Source organism: Bos taurus, chromosome 22, assembly GCF_002263795.3.
Source record: "Bos taurus isolate L1 Dominette 01449 registration number 42190680 breed Hereford chromosome 22, ARS-UCD2.0, whole genome shotgun sequence".
Taxonomy (NCBI): domain Eukaryota; kingdom Metazoa; phylum Chordata; class Mammalia; order Artiodactyla; family Bovidae; genus Bos; species Bos taurus.
Window position 1 is genome coordinate 50,582,604 of NC_037349.1, and position 22,376 is coordinate 50,604,979.

Below are 22,376 nucleotides of genomic sequence, written 5' to 3' on the forward strand. Positions count from 1 at the left end.
AATCTACAATAATTTAAATTTAAAAATGTGTCTCAAATTGTCCATTTTTAATAAAGCCAATTGTCCATTGGCTTGCCATTAAAATTTTTTTGAACATTTTTAATAGTTTTTAAAAACTGAATAAGAAATATGTTGATATTTCATCATTTCATAATATTACTTTGTCCTTTTGGTTCTCAATCTTATCAGCGCCAACAATTTTTTTAATAACATAAAATGAGTTTAAAAATCTCTGGAAAAAACAGATATTTTTAAATGAAGGCAAAATAAAGCATTCTCAGATAAACAAAAGCAGAAAAAAAAAGTGTTGATATCAAATTGCCCCATAAGAAACAATAAAAGTCAATTATAGCTCAATAAAGCTAAGAAAATAAAGAAAGAAAGAACAGAGGAAATTATTTCGACAGATAACAAGTGATACCATATAGTAATTCAAATCCACACACAAAAAGACAGTGCTGGTGAAGATAATTATGCAACCAAGTATAAAAGGATGTATAATTGCATATTCTTCTCTTAACTGATAAGAAGGCAACTGCATAAAACCGTGTGTGTTGTTGAGCTTATAATGTATAGAAACATAATATGTTTGACAAAAAGAGCAGAAAAGAGGTGCGTGGGAACAAAGCTATATTGAGGTAGGGAAATGACATCAGCTAGTAACTCGAAGTCTCAGGAAAAAATGAGGAGACTCAGTAAATAAGAAAGTCAGTATAACAAATTCTGCAAATATATACTTTCTCCCCTCTTTCTCTCAATTTCTGTAAAAGGTCTTATATGATTGTATATAACATTACACAATATTATATAAAGTGCTGGGAAAGATTAAGGGCAAGAGGAGAAGGGGGCAACGGAAGATGAGATGGTTGGATGGCCTCACTGACTCAGTGGACATGAGTTTGAGCAAACCCTGGGAGATAACAAGGCACAGGGAAGGCTGGCATGCTGCAGCTCATGGTGGCAAAGAGTCAGACATGATTTAGCAACTGAGCAACAACAATAATTATAATAATGTACTTGTTCAGTTCAGTTCAGTTGCTCATTCATGTCCAACTCTTTGCGACCCCATGAACCGCAGCACACCAGGCCTCCCTGTCCATCACCAACTCCTGGAGTTTACCCAAACTCATGTCCATTGAGTCGGTGATGCCATCCAACCATCTCATCCTCTATTGTCCCCTTCTCCTCCCACCCTCAATCTTTCCCAGCATCAGGGTCTTTTCAAATGAGTCAGCTCTTCACATCAGGTGGCCAATGTATTGGAGTTTCAGCTTCAACATCAGTCCTTCCAATGAATACCCAGGGCTGATCTCCTTTAGGATGGACTGGTTGGATCTCCTTGCAGTCCAAGGGTAAGAGACATAGTAAGTGTAACAATAATCATATAAAAAACGGGGGTAAAGTAATAGAATTGTAAAGGAGTGACATTACTATATTTCAATGAAATTAAGTTAGCATAAATCTGAAGTAGATTCTGACAAACCAAGATGTATACTGTGTCAGTCTTAAAGCAACTACCCGGCAGATAATCTAAACATAAGTAATTTAAAAATCATCGGAGGAACTAAAATGTTACTCCAAAAAGTGAGTACACTTAATACAGAACAAGGCAGTAAACAGGAAAAAATGAATTAAAAGCAATGAGAACATAAAAACTCAACTGGCAAATGTAAACCCAACTACATCAATAACATCACTTAAATAAAAATCAAACAATCGAATCAAAAGGCAGAAACTAGTAGACTGATTTTTAAAATTCAACTATATATGCTCTATAAGAGACATATTTTGAAGTCAAAGGTATGGTTCGAAATTTTTTTAATGGGAAAAGATTACCACACAAACAGCAACCATAAGAGAGCTAGAGTGGCTATACTAATATCAGACAAAATAGACTGTAGAAGAAAAGTGTACTGAAGATAAAGATTGATTTTAAGAAATCAATTCATTATAAAGATTTAAATTATATATAACTATATATAATCAGTATACAATATCTAACTGTATATAATTATAAACATATATACATCTAGAACTGCTGCCAAGTCACTTCAGTCGTGTCCGACTCTGTGCGACCCCACAGACAGCACCCAACAGGCTCCTCTGTCCCTGGGATTCTCCAGGCAAGAACAGTGGAGTGGGTTGCCATTTCCTTCTCCAGTGCATGAAAGTGAAAAGTGAAAGTGAAGTCGCTCAGTCGTGTCTGACTCTTCGCGACCCCATGGACTGCAGCCCACCAGGCTCCTCCATCCATGGGGTTTTCCAGGCAAGAGTACTGGAGTGGGCTGCCATCACCTTCTCAGAGTGCCAAAATACATGAAGCAAACACTGACAGAATTAAAGGGAAAAACGGAAAATTCAACAACGATAATTGGAGACTTCAATATCTTTTTTTTTTAATTGTTTGGTTGCACTGCGTGGCTTGCGGGATTTTAGTTCCTCAACCGGGGACTGAATACAGGCCCTTGGTAGTGAAAAGTGCAAGTCCTAGTCACTGGACCACCGGGAAATTTCCTTCGATACCCTACTAACCATGGATAGAATAACCAGGCAGAAAATCAACAAGAAAACAGACTTGAACAACACTATAAACCAACTAGAATTAACAGGCATCTATGAAACACTCTGCCCACCAATGCAGAATGCTCATTCTTCTCAAGTACACATGGAACATTCTACAGGTCAGGCCACATGCCAGGCCATAAAACAAGGCTCAATACATTTAAAAGACACGAAATCATAAAAAGGATGTTCTCTGAACACAACCTACAAACGAGTAAATTAGAAATCACTAGCAGAAAGAAATTTAGGGAATTCATAAGTAACTGTAACTTATACAACAGACTCCTAAACAGCCAATGGGTCAAAGAAGAAATCACAAGGGAAATTAGAAAATCAATCAGAGAGAAAGATAACGACACACATGGGCAAGGATACAGAAAAAAGGAACCATCATTTACTGCTTGTTGGAATGTAAAATGGTGCAGTTACTTTAGAAAAGAGTCCAGTAGTTCTCCAAATGTTACACGTAAAGCTATCAAATGACCCAGCAATTTCACTCCTAGGAATTCATCCAAAATAATTTAAAACATATGTCTACAGAAAAACTTGTACTCAGACATTCATAACAGAATTATTCATAATAGCCAAAGCCAAAAGTGCAAACAACCCAAATGTCCATGAGCCGATGAAGGAATAAAATTTGGTAGATCCATATAAGGGCATATTATTGGGCAGTAAAAAGGAATAAACAAATGACATATGCAACATCATGGAGGAACCCTGAACACATGCTGAGTGAGAGAAGTCTGACACAAACAACCACAATTGCATGATTCTATTTAATCATGAAATGTCCAAAGTAGGCAAATCTATAGACACAAATAGTATAATAGATTATTGGCTGCCTGACCCTAGGGGCGGGAAAGAATAACAAGTGACTGTTAAAGGATGTGAGATTTCTTTTGGGGGTGATGAAAATGTTTTAAACTTAGATTATAGCTTTTGTGATCCAACTCTGTTCTAAAAACCATTGAATGGTACACTTAAAATTGGGTGAATTTTATAGTATGTGAATTATAACTTAGAAAAGGATTTCAAAATAGTACCCTCAAATACACAATATTTATTTCAAAATTATAAGCATGTGCTATTGTGCTAATGTATTAAGCATTCACAAAATCAGAAAATAAAAAGTAATATTTAAAGAAAAATCCTGGCTGATGAAATACATAATAGCTTCACTGCCTTTCGTTCACTGGGAGTCAGGTCACAAACATCATCACCCCCAGCACCATCACGCTCTCAGCTCACTCAGTGTGCCAGACTGGCCCTTTACGTAATTGACCTCCTAACAGCCACGCAGGGTGGGTATTCTTATCATTTCCATTTTTTTCCAATGAGAAGACTGAAGATTAAAAAAACAAAGCAGTAGGGATCTCCCTGGTGGTCCAGTTGTTAAGATTCCATGCTTCCAATGCAGAGGGCATGGGTTCAATCCCTAGTTGGGGAACTAGGATCCCGTAGGCTGTGTGGCCAAAAAATAAAATAAACAGAGAAACAAAGCAGCTTAAGGGCACCAGAAAAACAGACAGCAAGGCTGGGTCCTGGCCTAAGAACTGCTGCCCCTCCAAGCCCCACTCTCAAACTCTCAATCCTTAAAACTAAGTGCCTGGGCTTCCCTGGTGGCTCAGTGGGAACAATCACCTGCCATGCAGGAGACACAGATTCCATCCCTGATCCGGGAAGATCCCACATGCCGTGGAGCAACTAAGCCCATTCACCACAGCTACTGAGCTGGTGCTCTGGACCTGGGAGCCACAACGACTGAGCCCCATGTGCCTAACTACTAAAGCCCAAGCGCCCCAGAACCTGTGCTCGGCAACAGGAGAAGCTACTGTAGTGAGAAGCCCACACACTGCAACTAGAGGGTAGCCCCTGCTCACCACACTGGAGAAGCCCCACAGCACAAACACCTGGCACAGCCAAAAAGCAAACAGAGCTGCATTAAAAATAAACGCCTCATCAGAAACATACCAAGGCTAGTTTCTAGGAAACATGCCTCCTGTTTGTTTGGCATTTCAAAGGAGATTAAAACTTTAGTTCCTGGTAGGATAGAATTTGAGTAAAAACTCAGGGAAAAAATTCTTGTGATTTATTTAGCTGGACATTTAATTTTCATGTTCCTGAGGCAAATTTAGAGGCAAAAGCCTGTGCAAGCAGTGAGGAAACCAGCAAAGCAAAGAAGAAATTTGGGAGGGGGACACGATTAATAGGCAACAGTAAGGACTGCCTAGAACAGTACTTAGCATGTAGCATGTGCTCAATAAATATTTACTGAATACATAAATGACCTCAAGTACATTCTGTCCTGGAGTGGAGGTCTGACCCAACATGGAGCTGGGCTGCATTAAAAAACCTTCAAGTTTCAAACCTCAAAACTCTTAGTGGGAAGAGTTAGAGAGTTGGAGTCCAGCCTCCATCAGATTGGGGGTTGGGTCTCTGCAGGGGCATAGGCAGTGTGTACTAACACAGGCCACCAGGGGGACCAAGAAGAAACACAAGATGCTGGCTCAGGCGACTCCTCGTGCTGTAGGTGGCCCTGCCCTGCAAGCAGTCTTCTACTCAGATGACTGAACTGCAAAAGCTATGAAGAGAGAAAGGGAATTCACACCACATGTCAGGGAAGAAAAAGGAACTTTGCAGGGACCTCTGCATCCAGGAGACAGCCCTAGATGGCAAAACAGACCAGGACCCTGAAACTCTCTGAAGCTTGGAGGCAGAGCCTCAGGGTCAAGACCACTGTTATACCCCTGCAGGCTGCTGCTGTAGCTCATGCTACCCTGAAGGCTGAGCAGTTAGGTGTCCAGCTAGACAAAGGTCTGGTAGCTTGCCTGGAGATACGTCTGGGACACAGAGGTGACCAACAGACCCCAAAAGGCACAAGGATTACTCCCATTCAGGAAGGGACAAGGTGACAAAAGGTCATCTAGGGCCCAAACTGCTGATTCTTTGAAAAGTGGGAGGGTAGGAAGAAATGTGTCCTCACACTGTTCTGTGGGGTGGGGTGGGGGGAGCTGGCTACAAGACAACATATTCAATGTGATCCCATTTCTTTAAAAAAAAAAAAAAGTATGTGTGTTGATCTTTTAGTGGCCAGTGGAGAGGGTGGGCGGATTCAAGATGGCAGACGGTGAAGGAGCCACAAGCACAGTGGAGAAAGGTGCAGGAGCCATGGCCAGTGCAGCGGATGCAGTCGGTAGTGCCAACCGCCAAGGCAGGCCAGGTGGTCCTGGAAGCCCCAGCAGCTCAGGGCCTGGCACCCTAGGGACTCTGGGTGATCCTAAGGCCCTGGCATCACAGGAGAGGAAGATGCCATAGCCTGTGGCACCCCCCAGATAGAACAGGTACCCAGGTGTATACACCAAGGCCCGGTGGCTCGAGGTCCATGTAACTCAGTGCTCCAATCCAAGCTTCACTGTTCCTCTGCTAGGACCCATGGAGGCGGAGATCACCCACCAGTTTCTGACTCCAAATGGTTACCTCTGAGGGACAGTTCAGATATAGCTCCATGTGAATGGCTGAAAACCCTGGTCAACTCTGAATTTCCCATCCCTTCCTGTCTTGACCAGCTTTCTCTGGTGGTGCAGAGCTTTGTGGCATATTTTTTGTGAAGCCTAGCAGGGGAAAAGGGAGCTGAGTCTAACTCCATGCCCCTCCCAGACAGCACATCCTTCCCCAGGGCGCTGATTTCTGGATTAGCTGCCACTTTATTGTTGCAGCCAAACATTCTGCCTGTCCAGAGGGGGCACAAGATTTGTTTGGTGAGTAAATGTTTGTTACTAGAGAAAATAACACTGAGCTATTTTTAAAAAGTGTGTGTGTGTGTGTACACAACAGATTCAAGAATATAAATACTTGGAGAAAGATCTTAGAAGTATAGATAGAAAAGCAATAATGCTAGAAAGCAAAACAGAAGTTTTACTCAGTACATGATTGGATGGTTTGAAGGTTTACATCAAAAATAAATTCAAGTCTTACTTATATAATTTTTAATTAATTCCAGAAGACTCTCATCAACAAAGCTAAAACTCAGAATTACCTGGATATATCAGGAGGAGGGAGAGTAACATAAAACAGGGAAGCCAAGAAAAAGCCCAGGAACAGAGACAGAAAATAAGCCTCACTGGCAACAGGAGTCCTGGTCAGGCAAGATCTCCGAGAAGCAAGGGGGCAGCAGGATCCAAAGAGGACCCTTCCCCAAGATTCCTCCCCAAAGTCCCTGCTGAGGGTCCAGCCCATTCCTGGGGCCCCCACTATGTCTGGGATGAAAACGTAGTAAACTTGCTCTCCATGTCCCAGTCATGCTAAGCAAGCACACAGTCAGCACCTTGGTCAGTGGTATCACGGTCACCCAGTGGAAGCCACCCCAGGCAGGCTTTCCTGCCCCCCTGCCATTCTCCCTGCCTCTCCTTCTGGTCAGTCCTGGGGAGGGGAAGTAGGCGAGGGGGAGGCAGGGTCTCTGTTCCATCTGTCTGGAGGCCTGGCCTTGGCTTCCCAAAGGTGTGACTTGTGCTGTGGGGGTTTGAAGAGGCTCACCTTGAAGCCAAAGTTGCAAGAAGGCCTCCCTGGGAGCACTGTCACAAGCTGATAAGGCTGATGAGAGCTAGCGGGCTTGCTCCAGAGAGACCTTGCTGCACACCTGCTTAAAAAAGGGAAATTGGCAGCATCCTCAGGGGAGATTCCAACTGGACAGAGTTCAACTCTAAGAGAAACACCTGGGCCCACCCAGAAGCTTCTCCCCAGGGAGGCCATGATTCACCACCCTGCCCTGAGCCCCATCCCACCCCAGCGCTTCTCACTCCTTTCTCTGAACTGGGTGGCTCTGGCTGAGTCCCTCATGCTCACTCGGACTGTGGGGTCCAAGTAGGCTAACTACTGCATTTCCTCTGTAAACCCAGAGCCTGCACAGACCCAGATACACTGCGGGATTAATAAAGGCTTGTTGAATGAACAAACACTGAACAAAAATAAATAATGAACAAAAATGTGGGACAAAGAAACCGCATTCTCAGGATGGGAATCGTTTGAGAGCAAAGCCTTCCCTGGGGATAAAGCAGGGCCTCTGGAGAAATCAATTTGTCAGGGGAAAGTGTTGGTGCTGCAGAGATCCTAGGTGTCTGTCTACACCTACCTCCCAAGGCAGGTCATGGGGTAATAACTAGCACGCTTTATCAGAATCGCTTATACGGCTGTGGGTCTTAATCTGAAGGCTGTGCATGCCACAAGACCCTGGAGCTTGTGGGCTTGTACACAAGGGGCGCCTGCATCCACGCCAGCACGTGAGACGACTGAACCGTCTCTGTGCTTGCTCCCGACTGCACCCTGAGGTCTGGCACGAAGTGAGTGCACTACAAGACTGAGCTGTTCGGAGTCTGCGGCAGGGGCCTTGCCCCTGAACTCCACCTAGTGGGGGCTGGGCTTTTCTCTCTGGCCCTGGAGCTTTATACCCCCAGGCCACCCTGAGATTGTCACCGGCTTCCCACCCTGAGCCCACTCTACCCAGGGGCAGAGGGGGTACCAAGCAGACCAGTCCTGGACTCTAGATGTCTGATCCATTTGCTGGACACACAAGAATCTCCTTATCCGGAGCGGCCATGGAGACTTCCTGACCCTGTCCCACACCACAGTCCAGCCTTCCTGGAGTTTATGAACACAAGGGAGGGTCAAGAGGGAACAGTGATACTCTCCCTACAGCGAGAGGGTGTTCTCTGTGGCTCTGGTGGTCTGGGCTTCAGACCCAACCAGCAATGAATTCTGAGAGCCTATGGTACGGGCCAGGACTTTCAAGTAAACTGTCAGGTCTAAGGTTCAAATTTCTGTATCTGCTTTAGTAGCTTTTTGTGAAGATGAGCAGGATGGACCACAGTCCTCTCTGCATCCTCTGAGCATCTCCCAGAGGGCAGAGACCATACCTTTAATCAAGTTTAATTCAAAGATGCTCTGTAGCAGGAAACAGGGATGCTAATCTACCTGTTCATCTTTATATCCTCAGCCCTGGGCAGGAACCGGGCACCAGCTGGTATTTAATGCCAGGTCTCTTGTGAGTGCTTTCATTTCTAGCATTTCATTTGATAAAGTAAATGCTTGTAGAGCTAAATATACTTGACTTGCCCTCTTGGAACTCCAGTACTGCCTCAATTTATTCCTCTTCCTTATCTCTGACTCCGAGTGCTTGTAGCAACCAGGTGGCATTAATATTAAAGCATTTGAAGGTGAAATGCTGCTTTATTTTTTTAGCCCAGACCAGACTTAACGACCCCACTGCCTACCTAACATCTCTCCTGGATGCCCCTAAAACACAAGCTGTCCTGGAACAAAATCCTGATCTTAGGCCCATCCTTGTTGCCACCAGTGTACACAGACACACAGGCCAAAACTCAGGGGTCCTCCTGACTCCTCTCTTTTTCTAACTCTTCACAGTCAACCCTCCAGCCACCCAGCTGACTCTACGTCCAGAATCTATTCAGAAGTCGAGCACTTACCAGCACTCTCAGCCCCCTCCCCACTCCATCACCCCTTCCTCATCCTCATCCAGTGACTATTCTCTCTCACCTGAATACTGCCCAAACCCCTCACTAGCTCCCAGCTTCCGCCTTTGCCCCTCAGACTTGGCAACACAGAGAAAAATATGCATTTACCATTTCATTTCCACATCCAACAGGAAACTATCCTATAGGTACACTGGAAAAAACACAATGTATCCCATAGACACACTGGTAAAAATACAAATGACATATACACCAGGTCTCTCACTGTGCTGCACTTTGTAAGAGCAAAAGACTGGACACAGGCTGATGTTCACGGATTAACCATGGCATGACCGCATGCTAGAGCAGTGCACACACGGAAAAAGGAATAAGGAGGATTTCTGGATTCTGCTAGGAAATGATCTTCAGGAGACATTAAGTGAAAAAAAGGCAAAGTATAGCATAGTGTTTAGGGTTTGTTGACTCATATATAGAAAAGAAAAGAAATGTATTTTTTCCTTACTTTTTCAAAGAGAAACAATCTAATAAAAAATGGTTTCTTATCAGGGAAGGCAGAGAACAAGGTGGAAGGGAACAAGATGGAGCTAGCCCTCTTTCAGTACACCTTGTTTTATTTGTAATCACATGAAAGTTGTACATAATTTTAAGAAAATTAAGTGGAAAAGAAAAAATAGGGTAGATGGCATTGTTCTTCAATCTTTACCTTCCCTGGATCTCTGCTCTTTACCATGTGACTCTGCAATTTTTCCCACTAGAGGTGCAGTATATTTTTCCAGCTGCAGCAGACTCTATTTTTGAAAATAATCTCAGCAAGATTTCCAGTCTCATATGCTTTTTTTTTTTTTTGGCCAAGCCACATGGCATGCAGGATCTTAGTTCCTTGACCAGGGATGGAATTCATGTCCCCTGCAGTGGAAGCACAGAGTCCTAACCACTAGACCACCAGGGAATTCCCTCATATGCTCTTATAAAACCTGGACACTCTCAATCAAGAGATGGAGTCTGTCTCCCCCTCTCAAATCTGGGCAGGACTTTGTGACTGCACCAATGAATGGAATGTGGCAGAAGTAACAACGCGTCTTTTGAGATTAGGTAATAAAGAAGTGGGCTTCCCTGGTGGCTTTCCACCAGGGAAAGGTAGGCTTTCCTGCCTGCCAGAAGGAAACGCACAGTTTGATCCCTGGATAGGGAAGATCCCCTGCAGAAGGAAATGGCAACCCACTCCAGTATTCTTGCCTAGAGAATTCCATGGACAGAGGAGCTTGGTAAGCTACAGTCTACGGAGTCACAAAAGAGACGGGCATGACTTAGCAACTAAACAACAACAATAAAGGCAGCACAGCCCCTACCTGCTTCCTTTCTCAGGACACCCTTGGAACCCAGGAACCATGTTGTGAGGAAGCTCAATCTAGTCCGCACTGGGAAGTACTGAGGCCCCAGCTAATAGCCAGCATAAGCTGTGAGACGCATTAATGATGAAGACATGTCAAATGACTCCAGTCCGCAGCCTTCAAGTCTTCCAGCTGAAGATCCAGACATTGTAGAGCGGAAATAACCATCCCTCTGTTCTCTGCCTCAATTTCTGACCTATAGAATTTGTGAGCAAAGCAATGATGTTTTACAGCACTAACTTTTGGGGTAATTTGTTATATCGCCACTGTAACTACAGTACCACACCTTGATGTTGGGCTTAACTATAAATTACTTTGACTCAAGAAATCTTAGTGGATGTGTCATTCCAAGCAGTGGCTTGGAATGTGTGTGTATGGTTAGGCATGCCCTCCTGTGCCTCTGTCATCACCATGGGAAACACGCCCTGGGCAGCCTGCTATCTGAGGAGGATGGGAGACACGGAGCAGACCTGGACTCACCTGCAGCCTGGAGTCCAGCCTGGATCAGTGAATTCTACCCAGCAGGCAAATGCATGAGATACCTGTGATGGATTCATTTTGATATTTGGCAAAACTAATACAATTATGTAAAGTTTAAAAATAAAATAAAATTTTAAAAAATGGTAAAAAAAACAACTGCTTTTGAAGCCACTGAGTTTGGTTGATTTATTGTGCAGTATGACAATAGCAACAGATAAGTGATCAAAAAGCAATCTCTACAAGCTGAACACAAACTGGAAAAACAAACTTAATTGCATATCCTCTTAGTAGCATAACTAGACAGAGAAGAATCATTTATAATAACTCTAGAACACAAACTTTGACTACAAATTCCTTAAAAGATAAAAGCTAAGGACAAAAGAAACCACAAGGGAATCTTAAACTACACTCATTATTAGTATTAAGTGAAGTCACTCAGTCGTGTCAGACTCTTTGTGACCCCATGGACTATAGCCTACCAGGCTCATTAGTATTACTGCTAGTAAAAATATCTATATTATTATTTTGAAACAAGCACATATATATATACATATATCAGTCTATATATATGCAAGATTTGTTTGCATTCTGATGTGAAAGAACAAATTCTAAAGTGTCATTTTTGGAAATCACATTTTTCTCTGAACTCCCCCAGACATACATAAATAAAAATCTATCTTTTCTCTTGCTAAAAAAAAAGTTTAATTTAAAAAATTAAAAATAAAGAGTCATTTTTGAGATAATCAAGGAAAACTGAACATGGACTAGGTTTAGATTATATTAAGAATTTACTAACTTTGTTGTCTGTGATAATGTCACTGGATGAAAATAAAAATATCTTTTAACTATTAGACGTACATCCTAAAGTATTTATGACTCAAATGATACATTAGGATTTTCATTGAAAATACTCCAGCCAAAAAAAAGTGGGGGGAATATATATGAAACAAGTTGGCGAAACATTGATCATTGCCGATGTGATGGGTTCATAGGAGGGAGTTCACCCTGTCATCTTTTCTCCTTTTACGTGTTTCTGAAACTCACCTTCAGAGCATCTGCAGTCCCAGGGACATCTAACCTACAGAGCCAAAGGCCAAGGCACCCTGAAGAGTGGTCAGCATGACCTGGCCACCAGCGAAGGACAAGCCTGCACCGGGTCTGCCATGGCAAGGATGCCAGCAGTGGCTGCCTCTCCATTTGAGCCCTGACTCTGCCACCATCCTCAGCTGGCACTGCTCCAAACCCAAGCCAGCAAGGCTGTGGCCTCTAGACCCAACACTGGCCACTCAAGAGCAGACAAAGGGGTTTGGAAAGTGGGCTCGAGGGGCCATAGGAAGGGGAGAAGTTCTCATAACATAATTACCAAAACAATGACTGCCTTAGTTATTACCCCAATTCAGAGGTAAGAATCAGGATCCAAAAGAGGTCTCACTAGGTTGGAAGGGATCTTTAAGTGCAACCAGAGAAGTCATGCCAGGGACCCCTGCAGAACCCCCAAAGATTCACACTCAGGTCGCACAAGCCCAGGAAGGAGGGAACCCAGCCTTCACGATGAGATGCCCAGAATTAGGCTGGACAACCATGGAGTGCAGGGCCACGGGAGTGCTCAGGAAGGTGTAGGGTGGTGTTTTCAGGCTGTATGAGCCAAGGCACTTCATCCTCAGGCTGTGTCACTCACAGTCCACGTGACCTGCTGAGCCCTGTTCTCCGAGCCTCCCTGGCCTCAGGATCTGACAGCCCTGGGTGGACAGCCCTGGTCAGCAAGGGTCCCAGAGCCACTTCCTAGCCACGGGAGCTGGAGAAGTCATCTCGAGAAAGGACCGGGGTTGAGGAGGTAAGGGCATCACGCAATCCTGCCAAATCTGTAGCGGGTAAGTCAGTGGGGCCAGAGGGCGGAGCCAGGACCAAGAGACGGGAGGTGCAAGGAAACCCACAAAGGGAGAGAAGAACTTCCCAACATGGGGGTCATCTGCCTGGGTGGGAGCAAAGGCCTGGACCACTGGGGAAGTCACACCAAGGCGGAGCTCCTACCTTTGGGGAATATGGAAGCCGCCGTCTTGGCATCTCTTAGGGGTTTGATTAGATGCTCAAAATAAAAGGAGGACAGAGCAAACATATCAGGTGCTGAAGCTCAAACATGCTCCTGAAGGAAGTGGCCTCACAGGCCAGACCTTGACATTGAACGAGACCTGGCTTGAGCCCACAGAACCCACGCAGCTGCAGGAGAAACTGCAGAGAAGACCACATCCAGCTCCTCGCTTTACAAGTGGAGGAAGCCGAACAGCTGCCTGACTGGAGAGGGCAGAACTAGGGTCTCCTTCAGGCCAGCCCCTTCCATGCCCCTCCTCCCCCACCACGAAGGGTTTGCCAACCCCCGCTCCCCTGGAAGTCCTGAGCACACAGGCTGCCGCCAGAGCTCCTGTGGAATGTGGAGGGGACAACACTCAGGAGGTGAGCCGTCGAGCACAGCTGGGGAGAGGGCGCCGGCAGCGGGCTCTGCCGGCCCGCCTGGGTGCCTTGCTGGCCCGCTGGCAGAGCCAGTAGGAGGCCGTCAGCTTTTCAAGAGCCCCTGCTTACCAGGAGCGACCAAGTGGCAAGGCGGCAGCCAGTCCCCCTCCTGGCTCCCGGCTTGATTGAGAAGTCATTTTGTCCACTCGGGAAGATTTCCGGGCCACAATGGGAGAGCAATCCTCTTCATTTAAAGCTCTTCTAATTAACCTAAAGGCAGCCGGTTGGACTTGTTTTCTCTACTCTGTGAAGCTGAACAGCGGGAAGCTTCCCCTTTCCTTTTCAATCATCTCACAGAAATAAGCTGTCAGAGGTGGAGGGGACTTTGGAGATTAGTTAAATTTCTCAGTTTACAGATGGAAAAAAACCGAGGACCAAGCCCACAGGTACAGTCCATTTCAGGCGATGTCAGGACTCATTACAACCTGAGTTTCTGACCCCCCTTTCCCACCGCCCAGTGTCCACTGTTCTTCATCCCCCACCCCACCCTACCCTCTCCTTTGCTCAAATGTCCTACTTCCAGATCTTTTCCCTGTCCTCAAAGCCCTCGCCATCCTCTTGCTAAATTTTCCATCTTCTGAGAGCAGGAGGCAGGGAAGTGACGTGGTTCTCCAGCTGTGCTCAGTGTATGGCATTTGGGTTTGCTAAAGTCAGCGAAGCTGGCTGTTCTTCTGAATCTCTCATGTTAGACCTTTGGAGCTCCCAACAGAGTAAGTCAGTGCTGTGAATGTGTTTTGTAAGCTGTAAAACATCATACAAATATGTGCTCTACTATTTTAGAAGATGAAATGATACAACCCCTTTTCATGGTGCGCTCTTTCCCCTTACCTCTGTGAGACAAAGGCAGGAACGAACTCTAATTTAGGGAAGCAAGGGTGAAGATCTGAACTGAAGTGTCTCCTTCTCTCCTACCACACTGTGAGCCCCTTGAGGGCAGAGCCTACCTCCTGAGCTTCTTTCTTCCTCTCATTTCACCCAGGGATAGGCATCTGATAGGTGTTGAGCAAAGGTTTCCAGAATACATGGATGAACTTCACTTTAAAGTCCTCCTACTTCTAAGTAGAATTTAACTGTAGAAATCCCTCACATATATGACTCCTCATATCCACTCCCATATATGAAAAGTGCAGATGACCCTGATTACCTACCAGCACACACAAATGTATCCAGTGTACGGATGTGCCTACTGGCAAATTTCCTTACCTCCCCTTTCTTTCAAAGCACCCAATGTCTTACTGGTTCTTCCAGCATCCTTGGGGGGACAGCCCCCTCCCTGACCCTGGGGCAGTGGAGAGCTTGGGCTCCTCTGGGTACAAGTGGTGGTACCAGATGGGACCAGGCCCAGTGACCCCTTGTGTGAGCTCCTGGACAATCTGTGGAGGCTCCGTGATCTCCTCAGTGGTTGAGACCAAGCTCTTCTACAACTCCTTAGGGAAAATCTCATCCTCACCTTTGGTCCTGACAGTGGTCTCACCATTTCAGAAGTAGCCAGGTCCCTCCAAAGAAATTTGGATTTGGCCCCAGGGGTGACCTACAATGCCTTGGAGACTCACAATATGCTTCCAGGTGAGCCTCTTGTTAGAAAGAAGTGAGGATACCAGGTAAGAAATGTCTGCTAGAGCAAAGTTCTCTTAAGAACCCTAGATGCCCCTAACAGCAAAGTACAGGAAGGAGAGAGCAGCTTGGGTGCCCAGGGGAATCGGAACATGCACCTTGGCTCCATCCCACAGGCCCAGCTGTCCCACAGGCTGAAGGATAAGACCACGGGCTCAGAGAATACCAGAAGAGGACAGGCCCCCACCAGAGGCCCAATCCACAGCGGGTGGGTCACCAGAATCCCATCTCTCTGAACACAGGCCAGGGTCCCAAGTCATCCCCAGCTTCGACCAGCTCCCATCACTGCACTGGTGAATGGAGACGGCAGATGGCCCTGTTGGAAAGGAGCCTGAGCAAGTCCTCCAGAGGCAGGACCAATACCCACATGACATACTCAGGCATCACCTGAGATGGGAGTCCCCACAGCTGGAGTGTCCACTGAGGCCCAGCTGACCAGGAGGGCCTCTAGTCCTAGTGTGACACTCGGCCCTTGCTGCAGGCATGCAGGTCTCCGCTCACCATTTCACCATTTAAAAAAGTGAATCCCTAGACAGGAAGGGCAAGTGAGGCCAGGGCAGACAGAGCCTGCGGCAGCTGCATGGCCAGGTAGGTGGAGTGAGGAATGTGTGCATGCTCCGTTGCTCAGTCGTGTCCAACTCTTTGTGATCCCACAGACTGTAGTCCACCAGGCTCCTCTGTCCACGGGGATTCTGCCAGCAAGAATACTAGGGTGGGTAGCCATTTCCTACTCAAGGGGATCTTCCTGACCCAGGGATTGAACCAGCGTCTGATGCATTGGCAGGCAGATTCTTTACCGCTGAGCTACCTGGGAAGCCCGGAGTGAGGAATAAGTGTGTATAAACACCTAGAGGAGTGACTGTGACGGAGCAGGCACCCAGCAGTGGTAGTTCTAACTGTTACAACAGCTCTGCCAGCCTACCTCCACAATCAGCCCCAACTCACAGCACACAGGCCAAAGGCTCCAGAACAGATTCTCCCCAGGTAACCAACACATAGCAAGGTCTGTCCCTCCCTGCCTCTATCACAGACACGGGGAAAGGGGTCCACTGAAATGGGCAGGACCTAGGAGAAGAGGGAGGATTTACTGAAGCCCCAGATCTTATCTCCTGGCAGCTACTTATACATATATAGTACATAAAATACACATACAGGGAAGGCTCCACCTGTGACGCTGGGGTGAAAAGGCATGAGCTCGGGGGTCCGCAAGCTTTGATTTCTTAAACTCAGAACCAAACCTACTCGGTGGAAGGAGAACTTTAGAAAAAGAATGGAAAAATGACCCATGGAATCGATCTTTGTTCTCAAACTAGCCCAAAGTCTGGATCTTCTTTCAACGAACTCCTAGCCGCTTCCAATCAGAAGTGCTCAACAAACTCCTTCTTAAAAAGCTAGGATTTCTTGGCCAAAAAAACCCTGATGCGATTCTGAATGCCTTCTGGATGTAATTCCCTGTTTTGAGGAAAAATATGGGACAGGGGAACATCTTAAATGACACCACAGGGATATAATCAGCATAATCCAGAATATGAGTGTGTGTGTGTGTGTGTGCGTGTGTGTGTGTGTGAAACCACAGGAAAAACCACACAGACAATCATAAATCCCAAGCGGAACTTACGGACTTAAAGAAACTGAAGAGACATAGCAAACAAATGCTCTGTGCAGATCTCATTCAGATTACAATTCAAACAAACCATTATAAAAATAAATTAATAAAATAATCCAAAAACACTGAACCCTGATGGAATATTCACTGAGGTTAAGAAGAGATTGTTACCCTTTTTAGATGTAATAATGGTGCTGTGGTAATGTTTATGCTGCTGCTGCTAAGTCGCTTCAGTCTTGTTCGACTCTGTGCGACCCCATAGACGGCAGCCCACCAGGCTCCCCCGTCCCTGGGATTCTCCAGGCAAGAACACTGGAGTGGGTTGCCATTTCCTTCTCCAATGCATGAAAGTGAAAAGTGAAAGTGAAGTCGCTCAGTCGCGTCCGACTCACAGCGACCCCATAGACTGCAGCCTACCAGGCTCCTCCGTCCATGGGATGTTCTAAGCAAGAGTACTAGAGTGGCTTGCCATTGCCTTCTCCAGTAATGTTTATACAAAGCCCTTATTTCCTTTCTTTTTCACCTCACCATGCAGCATGCCAGAGCTTAGTTTCCCGTGAGCACGTGCTAAAGTCGCTTCAGTTGTGTCCAGCTCTTTGTAACCCCATGGACTATAGCCCACCAAGCTCCTCTGTCCAGGGGATTCTCCAGGCAAGAATACAGGAGTGGGTTGCCATGCCCTCCTCCAAGGGATCTTCCCAACCCAGGAATCAAATCTGCATCTCTTACGTCTCCTGCATTGGCAAGTGGGTTCTTTACCACTAGTAGCACTTGGGAAGCCCCTTAGGTCCCTGACCAGGGATCACACCTGTGTCCCCTGCATTGGCAGCATGAAGTCTTAACCACTGGACCACCAGGAAAGTCCCCAAAGCCCTTATTTCTTAGAAATATACACTGAAACATGGATGATGAAATGTTTGAATATCTGGAAGACGCTCCCATTGAAGATGCTTTAAGCAGAGTAAGGGAGATAGATAAACTTGATCAGCTGTGAGTTGATGATGGCTGTGGCTAGGCAATGGGAACATGGCAGTTCATTAACTTATTTTCTCTACTTTTACGTATGTGTGTTTGAAATTTTCCATAATATAAAAAACTTTAAATAAAATAGACTTTCTCTCCCTAAAAAATCCATAGCTTTTTTTTTTTTTTTTTGGACCTATGGCATCTTATCAGTCTTACCAAGGCTACAAATAGCTATATTATCAAAACTGCCCCTGTCTCCCAGGCAAGAAATGCAAAAATGGCTTCCCTCTTAGGGTGAGTTTTTGATAACATCACCATCCAGATATTGGGGTCACTTTAGCACAAACTCCATGACATGTCCTGCATGAGAATCCAGTGGCCTAACATAATCTCTAAATGATAAAGGCCCATTATTTCTAAACCTAATAATTGTATCCTTTCTTTCTGGCCTTACAAATTAATCCCAGATTTTTCTAGAGCCTGACTGTTAGCTGATATAGTATAACAAGTCTGGCTAATCTCAGACCAGAGATACTTTGCCTGACAAACCTAGTTATTCGTTCATTAACTTATCTTCGAGATATAATTATGGCAAACCTATCTTGAGAAAGGAACTCTGGGTATGGTTCTTAGGGCAGCCTCGCCTACCTTCCCACAAATGCCCAGGCTCTCTGTGCCCAGCTGCACTGGGCTCAAGATGTCTCCCTGACATATGGTCTGGAAGTGAGTGACAGCTCAGCACTGATCACTGATTTCAACGGGGTAACAAGGAGGAGCCTTATCTGGCTTGCCACAGTTTTTCACACCCCTGCACTCAGCCCCAGTCTCTGCCTGTGTAGACCATGTGCCTCATGTCATTTCTTCCTCTCTCTACCTCTCAGGGCCACCTCCCTTACTTTCCCAAGGAGACCTGGGATTCTCCTTCTTTTGAAGCCTGGCTCTGCCTCTCTACTCTTCTCACTTGACAACCCTTCTATAAGCATTACCTACTAGAATGCTCCTCAGACACTGAGCTGCCTACGGTGTCACTCCTAGGATCCTTCCGTATTCTCCAAGAGCTCTTCAAGAGCTTTCTGATCAACCAGACTGTGAGGTGCTAGAGGCCAGGGGAGCATTGTATATACTTCCAGAACCTCCACAAAGCCCAGCACAGTGCTTGCTCTTGATACTGGCAAATATACCTTGCTTGATTGACTAAAGATCAGTTTGCAAATGTCAAAGCTCTGCAAGTCCACAGAGCTGGTGTCGATTAACCACATTGCCACTGGTCTACATGGCTTCTTTTTTTTTTTTTTGGCCAGTAAACAACTTAGTCTTTTATTTGCCCAAGGCCAGCTGTTGCAGGCATTGAGGCCCCTAGACTTCCAGAAGGGATGGGGGTGGGGGAGTCACCCTGCCTCCCAGGTGCTGCCTGCCCCATCCTGCTTCCTGCAGGAGATGGGAGAGTAGAGAAAGTGTGCCCTTGCACCATCAAGTATCTCAATTGTGTGTGTGTGTCAGTCGCTCAGTCGTATCCGACTCTTGCGACCCCATGGACTGTAGCTCACCAGGCTCCTCTGTCCAAGGGATTCTCCAGGCAAGAGTACTGGAGAGGGTTGCCATTTCTTCTCCATACATGGCTTCTTTGTGCAATTTTTTTAAGGTGCTTTCTGGAGTACTGATAAAGTTTCTCTTGAACTGGTTTGTGTACAGGTAAAAATCCCATCAACTCAGGACCTTCACTGAACATCAGCCATTCAGCCATAAAATGAACTGAATGAATGAATAACTGAAAGGTGCCCCTTCCTGCAGGAAGATGCAGCCCACACCAAGGCATAGAACTTGGAGCCTGAGACAGAGTTCAGCCTTCTCTGATCTGGCACTCCTCAGGGAAGGCACAACCTATGTAACTGCGCATGTGACCCTGGGACCAGGAGCAGAGAGCCCTGCCCTGACAGACTCTCTGATGCCCAAAGTGCCATATCATCCAAACAGGTTAAGAGGCAGCATTATGGGTGTGGCGGACTGCTACTCACAGGGTTCTAGCCGAGCTCTTAAGCCTCAAATGGTGAAGCTGGCCCCTCACAGGGCCCAAGCCAGCTCAGTATTAGGAGGAAAAGACTAATTCAGCCTGAGGTGACAAGGGGTAATACAGCAACAGGAAAGAGCCAGGAGTCCAGTCCCCAACAGCTTCAGGTCCATTCCCCTCTGGGGTCAATAAAATGATCTTCCCCTTACCTGGCCCTCCACCTATTTCTATTCACCATGTAATTCCCCCAAATTCACAAGCGGGCTTGAAACTATGCCAATGCTCTTTCCCAAATGCCCAGAAGCACATGCCACAGGGCTTTTTCTCCATCAATGGGCCAATCTGTTCAGCAGCATCTCAGAACAGAACATGCTAAATTTGGCATTAGGTACCTGAGACGCTGGGTGAGAGGAAGTGAAGCTATACGGATGCTGAAGGAGAGACATATCATGGAGCTGCGGCTTGGCTGAGGTGCCCAGACAAGCGAATATCAGCTGGAAGAGTAAACCCCATGTCCTAAGGACCTCCAATCCCCAGCTTTGGTGACAAATAGCCAGCTCACCCTCTGAGCTTGATAGCTATAGGACCATAGCTAAACAGGCCCGTGTATATGCACTGCCTACAGCCAAGAGCAAAATTACGTGACAGCTAAATCCAGCAGGAGCCCATGATTCCCTACCCCACAGTGGTTCATGGGTCTGCCCTGTAGTAGAACACGTAGACAGGGTAGAAATGAAATACTGAAAAGGAATATGAATAGACACTAGCCTCTTCCTGTCTCTTTGAGATGTCCAAGTCTTTCCAAATTTTCATATGCTTGGCTCTGCAACATCAGATAAACGATAAGCAGAGTAGCCTGCTTGGTTACCAGAAGGGAAATGTCGAGTTTCCCATATAGAGAACTCCCAATAACAAGCTGTTTTTCCACACAGCTATAGAGGCTTTCCCTTGAAGGGAGTGCTCTAAAGCCTGAGTGAGCCTCCCTTGAGCTAAAACTCAAAGAGCAGCTCAACACGCAGCAAAATGGACAGTATTTGCAGTGCTAAGAACTGTATGCTCTACAACTGCATTACCAAAAAGGCTAACGTAAAATGGGCAAATCCCCCCTCTAAAAGGGATGGTCACAAGCTGGCTTGTCTGAGGCAGGTTTCAGGCTACCAAGCGCTTTTCATTACCGTTAATTGTCTAAGAAACAATTTCTGAGAAAACAAGCCCATGAGAGGCATAGTTGGGCAGCTGAAGAACCAAAAATTATGCTCCCTTACAGTTTGTGGGACACACAGAAAAACCAAGGCAACATTTATCAGCAGACTCACGTGGACCCCAAGCACACCCCAGCTTCGCTACTCCCCGGGTCTATCTGCTGTGAAGATAACGCCTTCCATTTTATTTTGTCGTCTCTTAGGTTTCCTGAGTTTTCAGTCGACTGATTTATTATATATTGGTATTTCCTTCCACTGCATTTACTGCCACTTAATTGTTTATAGGACCATCACATGCATTTTAAACAGCTGGTTTCATAGTATTTGATCAGATATCAAATACTGTTTGTTTTGACATGTTCTGTTTAAAACATGTCACTGATTTGAGGTGGGACTCTAGATCATGAGGCAACAGAACATATTTGGTTCTAGATGATTCAACAGCATTTTTGCTTCACCCCAAAGTGTTTCACTAAACCATGGTGAAAGCACATGACCCTGTCAGTACTGTTGAGCCTAAATAAGTGCCTTTTGGTGTCCAGTTCCCCTCCTCCAAAGATTTTAGCTACTAAATGCCTGAGGAAAGCGAATGACCAAGTTCATGGTTCAACTATTTCCACATCTTTCTGCTCCTCACAGTGACACTTATCTTTCCTGACAGCCACTCCCATTGTGCTCTTTCCTCGGCCCAACACAATGGACACAGGCAGATAGCAGCAGACAGGGAGGACGTTTTCCATCCCATTGCTCCCCAGTGCAGAGGGACCAGGCTGAGGTTACATAAGCCCCTCCTTAGCCCAGCATTGGGGTGAAGAGAATTTGGGGTTCGTGACGAAGTCACGGTCTGCAGACCCGGACTGACCCTGTGCTCAGCATCGTGCTTTATACTAAGGCAGGGCGGCTATAAAGGGAGGGCCGCGTCCCGCGACCACCCTCCCTCATGCCACCTCCTCAAACCATCTGGGTTCAAAGTGCGGCCGGACGTCCGACCTCGCTGTCCAGACTAGACCGCAGGGTCGTGGGCCCCAGCACTGGCCTCCGCCTCAGGCTACACACTCCCGTGCCCTCCTGCCCCCGCCCCAGGGAGCTGTGCCGCGCGCTTACCTGCCCGGGCCACCCCCAGGCCCGGGGCCTGGACCCGCTGGTCCGGCGGTCGCCCGCGCCCCGCCTGTCGCCGGGAGCTGTCCTCCGCCTGCCAGTGCTGAAGGCGGCTTCCCGGCACCGGGGCCCGGGCCGGGGCCGGAGCCTCCGGGCGGCAGCGGCCCGTCGCCAGCGCCGCCCTCCAGGCTGGCCTCGTTGCCCATGGCGGGCAGGCGGGCGGGCGGGGTCGGGGTCGCACTGGGCCCGGGCCGGCGGCTCCCGGGCGACTCTCACACGCTCCGCTCCGCCGCCGCCGCCGCCGCCATCTCCCAGCTCGGCTAGCGCCGCCGCCTGCCACTGCGCATGCGCGGCTCGCGTGCCCCTCTCTGCACACGCCCCCCCCCCCCCGCCACCTCCACGCGTGCGCGCGCTCCCGCCGGCCTCTGAAGACTTTAGTCCACGAGCCTGAAG

The 22,376-nt window shown here is 46.8% G+C and overlaps 1 protein-coding gene across 1 annotated transcript in view; it reads right to left on the minus strand.

The window, feature by feature from the left end:
• The window catches only part of BSN (bassoon presynaptic cytomatrix protein), a 78,917-nt gene extending 56,610 nt beyond the window's left edge, over positions 1 to 22,307 (minus strand). Inside the window, exon 1 of the mRNA XM_024983183.2 lies at positions 21,930 to 22,307. Coding sequence (XP_024838951.2) covers positions 21,930 to 22,129 — 200 coding nt within the window. The 5' untranslated portion in view covers positions 22,130 to 22,307. The remainder of the gene's footprint in view (positions 1 to 21,929) is intronic.
• Between the last annotated feature and the right edge of the window lie 69 nt (positions 22,308 to 22,376).